This window comes from Papaver somniferum, unplaced genomic scaffold, assembly GCF_003573695.1.
Source record: "Papaver somniferum cultivar HN1 unplaced genomic scaffold, ASM357369v1 unplaced-scaffold_13144, whole genome shotgun sequence".
NCBI lineage: Eukaryota > Viridiplantae > Streptophyta > Magnoliopsida > Ranunculales > Papaveraceae > Papaver > Papaver somniferum.
The window spans coordinates 1-5,504 of NW_020622320.1; the positions used below are offsets into that span (position 1 = coordinate 1).

The 5,504-nt window shown below is 35.5% G+C and overlaps 1 protein-coding gene across 1 annotated transcript; it reads left to right on the forward strand.

Annotated features, from left to right (window-relative positions):
- Window positions 1–1,639: 1,639 nt before the first annotated feature.
- Window positions 1,640–5,097, forward strand: LOC113332592 (auxin response factor 2-like). The gene is made up of 11 exons (XM_026579121.1): window positions 1,640–1,745; window positions 2,155–2,267; window positions 2,438–2,533; window positions 2,693–2,749; window positions 3,070–3,225; window positions 3,784–3,868; window positions 3,998–4,088; window positions 4,249–4,416; window positions 4,529–4,648; window positions 4,752–4,827; window positions 4,924–5,097. Exons 1-11 carry the CDS (start codon window positions 1,640–1,642, stop codon window positions 5,095–5,097), a joined length of 1,242 nt encoding a protein of 413 aa, XP_026434906.1.
- Window positions 5,098–5,504: the final 407 nt, after the last annotated feature.

Genomic DNA, 5,504 nt, shown 5'->3' on the forward strand with positions numbered 1-5,504 from the left:
TTCTTCTTCAATTGAATTATATCTTCTTCTTCTTTGTTCTTCTTCTTCATGAATCTGCTCTCGGTCTTCTTCTTCTTAATCGATTCAGATCTGAAAAATAAAAATAATATGCTTGACGTGTTTTTATGTTAGGTATTGATTGGACGGAGGGACAATTACAACATTTATGAAATACACATAAAACACCTTACACGTATGCTGGACGAGAGAAATGGACTACACAGTAACCGGTTCTTCCTATAGTGGATTAACTAGTAATTCCTAGATTAGTAATTGTTCTCGACCCAAATAGCATTAAGGTTTAAGTAAATAGAAGTAGTTAACTACAACTGGTCATATAATATTATGGTTAAAATACAGCAAATGCAAAGTAACATTGAAATAATTGCAATGTTATACTTATATAACTTGCATTATAACATTTCTAGTAGGAGCTAATCAAATGTTATTATGCATGCATGCATGCATGCATAATCGTGCAAACACCGGTACATCAAATTCTATTTATATAGGAACCTTGAAATTTGAAAATGAGAAACGAAAAATATGATTCTGTAACTGATTTCCAGCTTCGATAAGATGTGAATAGAAAAAAACAAGTTAGGGCAAGCAAATCTCGCGTGTTTGTATACTTCTCATGATAACACGGGATCCAAAACCTAACCCTAACTAAGACAAATAAAACTTGTAACTGATCAAATTCTTCTTCTTTTTCACCTATTTAACCTCAGTTAATGACACGATTTCAGTACTTTTTGACAAATGTTTCTCAAAGAACTCAATTGTGTTTCTTTCAGTTAAACCAATTGGTTTTGGTTTAGCTATCAAACAAAAACCCAGATTTAACGCCGTTTGTTAATGTCAGTTTCCGCTTGTTAAACATCACGTCTGTCAAAAGAGTCGTAACGGAAGAGCCGCCCTTTTCTCTTTTCCTATCTATGTTCCGGTCCTTCCGGCACATTTTGATGACGGTATTACTTTTAGGTGTTGGGAATTGTCGTTTTTTTCATGTAACCAAAGCTAAAACTAGGTTATTCAAGGACAGATCAAGTGAATCTAGGCTACGTATACGACTATGTACAGCAGGTAACTTAAGAGCTGTTATTCCATGTAGAGCTCCTGAGTCTTGCATGCTTATATATATTAGATTGATATCTTTCCAAATCAAATATTTGTTGAAAATTGTATTTGAGTTTTGAATCGGTGCAACTGCGAGGTGTACAACAAATCAGAGTCAAAATTGGTATGTTAGTATTAAAATAGTGCATGCACAAACTGAAAAATAGACACGGGGTAAAAATTAAGGAGTGTGCAGCTGGGAAGAGGCAGCAAACGAGAGCAGGTGTTCCTGAAAAGCAAAAAGGCGTTGAGGAGAGAGGAGGCGTGATGGTCTCCTAATTATTATATAAAGAGAAGTTTAATGGATGAGAAGAAACCATAGAGAGTCTTGCTACAGGAGTATGAGTAATGCCTTAAGTTTGATATATATATATATATATCTCTAGCTAAAACTGTTACTGTCGTTGTTTGAGAGTTTACTAAGTTTTACTTCATTGTTTATCAAAGTTGCTCCACTAATTGCTGTGTATTTGAGTTTGTGCATGTATAATTAGAGAGAGGCAGAGGTTTATTGTCAAAGATGATGGGCTGTGTGGGAGCAGAAGGATTGAATTTAGAGGGTATATGTCCTGATATCATCAAAGACCCTACTTCCTTAGAACAAGTCTTACTCTGCAAATCCAGAGGTGCATGCATAAGCTACCTCTCTCTCTCCCTCTCACTCTCTCTTTCCCAAGCATTCTACATGTATATGTTTTCGCTCATGTTGTGTTTTTCCTTTATTTTGGCTTTTCTTTTTTTGCGCCTGTTTTCAACTTTGAAGATTGAAGGTGATTCTGTACTCCTTTATTGTAATACTATGTTCCTTCTTGGGTTGGACATTAAATTATTAATTTGGCCAATAAAATGTTTTTTTCTGGGTATTTGTTACCTATGCACTTCAGCTGGTTTTCACTTTTGATCCTAGTTATTTTTCATTTTCGGTGTAAATTTTCAACAATTCAAAATATTCAAACTTGGATCAGAGTTTTGTTTTCTAGATTTCTTTTTAGCTGAAACCCCATTAACAACCGAATTGTGTTTTCGGGTTAACAGACGAAAGAGATGGAATATATGGCGCATTATGGAATGCATGTGCTGGACCCTCCGTTAAAATTCCACGTATAGGAGAGAAAGTTTTTTATTTCCCACAAGGTCACTTAGAACAGGTTCGTTTCATTCAGGTTGTCTCTAGTACTGTTGCATACAGGGTGTTTTCTTCAGTTTGTATTTCCTTTTTTATACAACATTTAAAGAATATTACCGCAACACTTGTGAATTTCTCTGTAATTATATCTCCTTTATTTTGTTTCATTTGCTTGGCTTTTTATTGGTGTAGGTCGAAGCATATACAAATCAACGAACCAGTTCTCAAATGCCTGTTTATGATCTACCATCAAAGATTCTCTGCAGAGTTATATATGTACAACTTAAGGTATAGATATTGTTATTCAATCTCTCTCTCTCTCACTCACCCATAAAAAACTGTTCATTTCCGACTTTGGTGCTGAATGTGTTATAGATTTGTTGCTGCATTAATTTAAGTTTGATTAAATTTTATTTGACTGATTCTGTCTTCGGTTTAAATTTGTAGGCTGAAATGGAATCAGATGAAGTGTTTGCTCAAGTGACACTAGTTCCGGACTCGAAGGTTTTGTTATATTACCTCCGTCCCTAATTAGATGACATATACCATAAATAAATGGAGTAATAAATTAATATTGTTATAAAAAATATGTAAAATTTGATAGTCATATTTATATTCATTAGGTATGTGTTTTAAAATGTTTTCCAACGATACAAAATTTACGAAAATCCGTTGTATAGTTTGAGAGATAAATCAATTTTAAATTTACTAATAAATTTTAACTAGGTCATTTAATTAGGGCGGATGGAGTATAATATGGCATTTAATTGTTTTGGGTTTTCAAAAATATAGCTAACTAAAATAACTGATGACTTTTCTCGCAGCAAGATGAACCTGGAATAAACAAAGAGAAACTTCTTTTTCCTCCTAAGAACACTAAAGTTTACTCCTTTTGCAAGATACTTACTCCATCTGATACAAGTACTCATGGAGGATTTTCGGTTCTTAGACGACATGCTAATGAATGTCTTCCACCTTTGGTATGTTTTAGTTTCAACTCACTATTAGATAAACCACGCGCTGAAGTTTATATATGGAGTCCAACTGAAAATTAAGAATAATTAATGATCTTCGACTTTCCGTGGGTATATCCGTTTCACTTTCTTTCTGGGTTTAATCAGGAAAAGTAAAGTTTTTCGGTTTTAGTTGGTTCTAAAGCAAATTTACCACGAAACATTTGAGTCTGGAAGGAGAGGAATCTTTTGATGCTGGGAAGAATGCATTTCATGTGACATGTGGGTAATGATGTGTCTGAAACTTGAAGAAAGAATGCTCCTCTTGTCCAGCATCCAAAACGCAAGTGTTATTCATGCACGTCCTCAACATCACTGTATTTATATAGTTGACGGATTTCGTTGAATTTTATCAAGCCCAGATCAATTAGCTAATCTAGGAGACGAATCATCTTGCTGTTCTAAGATGATCATAGAAGTATTTTTATAACTTCATTTTGTTTCCTCTGGTTTATAATTTTTATTTTGAATCCCCATTTTGAAGGCTTTTAGACTTAATTTGGTTGTTGTTTGTTGTTGTTGTAGGACATGAGCCAGCAACCACCATGTCAAGAGTTGGTGGCAAAAGATTTGCATGGGGTAGAATGGCGCTTCCGCCATATTTATCGTGGTAAATATCATCATATGATGAATTGACGGTCATTTACTTGATTGCTTCTTTTCTTTTAACATTTTGTAATTTCATTTTCTGCCTCATTGATCTTCTAAATGCATGTATTCTTCTCTAACATAAATCTAGGTCAACCCAAGAGGCACTTGCTTACAAGTGGTTGGAGTACATTTGTGAACTCAAAGAAACTTGTTGCTGGTGATACCTTTATTTTCATAAGGTTTTCCTCAACTTGTCTCATATTTATGCTTTCTTGAGAGTACCATTCTTTTGTGGTCAATTGCTTTGTCTTGCTGGGGGTCATTGGTTTATTTATTTGATTAGAAGTCAGTACTGCTGCATTATCGAGAGTCACCGTAGATATATGTTTGTAATTTCAGGGCAGAAGATGGGGAGCTTCGCGTTGGGTTTCGCCGTGCTTCAAGTAAGATGCAAAGTTATCCATCAACATCAGTCATAAGCAGTCACACCATGCAGCTTGGCATACTCGCAACTGCTTCGCATGCACTTTCAACTGGATCCATGTTCAGTGTTTACTATCGTCCAAGGTAATTTTTTTTTAATCAGATTCGTCCTAGTATAGGTAATTATAAATATGTTTATTTTGTACCGGAAACAGTTGTGTTTGGCATTCTTAAACAATTGTTTTCGATTTCTCAGGACAAGCCCATCAGAGTTCTTGATCCCATATAAGCAATACATGAATAGCGTAAGAAGCAGTTTTGCAGTTGGGACTAGATTTAAAATGAGGATTGACAGGGAAGAAGCTCCAGAAGAAAGGTGACCTAACTTAGTGTACTAATTATTATTATTATTTTTTTTTTAATCTCGTTTGATTTCATGGTCAAATCATCATGTCTACATGCATGTTTCCGTAAACCAGACCTTCAGGCACCTTAGTTGGTATCGAAGAGGATGATCCTGTTCACTGGCCCTGCTCGCAATGGAAATGTCTCGTCGTAAGTTACTCTTGATCTTCTCCAATTGTAATTGAAATGAACAACAAGCTTGTATATATATTTTGACTTAATTTTACTCATGCAATACATTCATAGGCTCATTGGGATGAACCATCTTCCTCCGTGCCACGTCCACTTCGGATTTCTCCATGGATGATTGAACCACTTTCAGCTGCGACTAACATGCAACAGGTTCAATCCCGAACAAAGAGACTTAGAACCAGTCAAGCATCACCAGATGAATCATCTACACTGTGCAATGATGGTTAGTAATGTTTACTGATAAGTTTAGAAGATTTAACCAAAATGGATTCTTACTTACTACTTTTACTGAACCGCGTATGAATCATCTAAATTTAGCTCCTTCATTAGGACTATCCTTAGGTTCGACTGAGCATGCACCACCACTGCCAGGGCAGTCTTCAGGGGTCTTTCATGGTCAAGAAAATGGACAAATTCCATCAAACCCAAATTTGATACCTCCAAGGAACTATAACTGGGGTCAGAACCCGTTCCCGTTTCAAAGAAATGATCCTTTTTATATGGATCCTGGAAATAATTTACCAATTAATTGTGCATATCAAGATGTGTCACGATTCGGTAGCAACTTTCATCCACCCCTATTTTCAACATGTAATGACAGTAGCAATTCTGGATTTAGTGAGAACCGGTCAGTT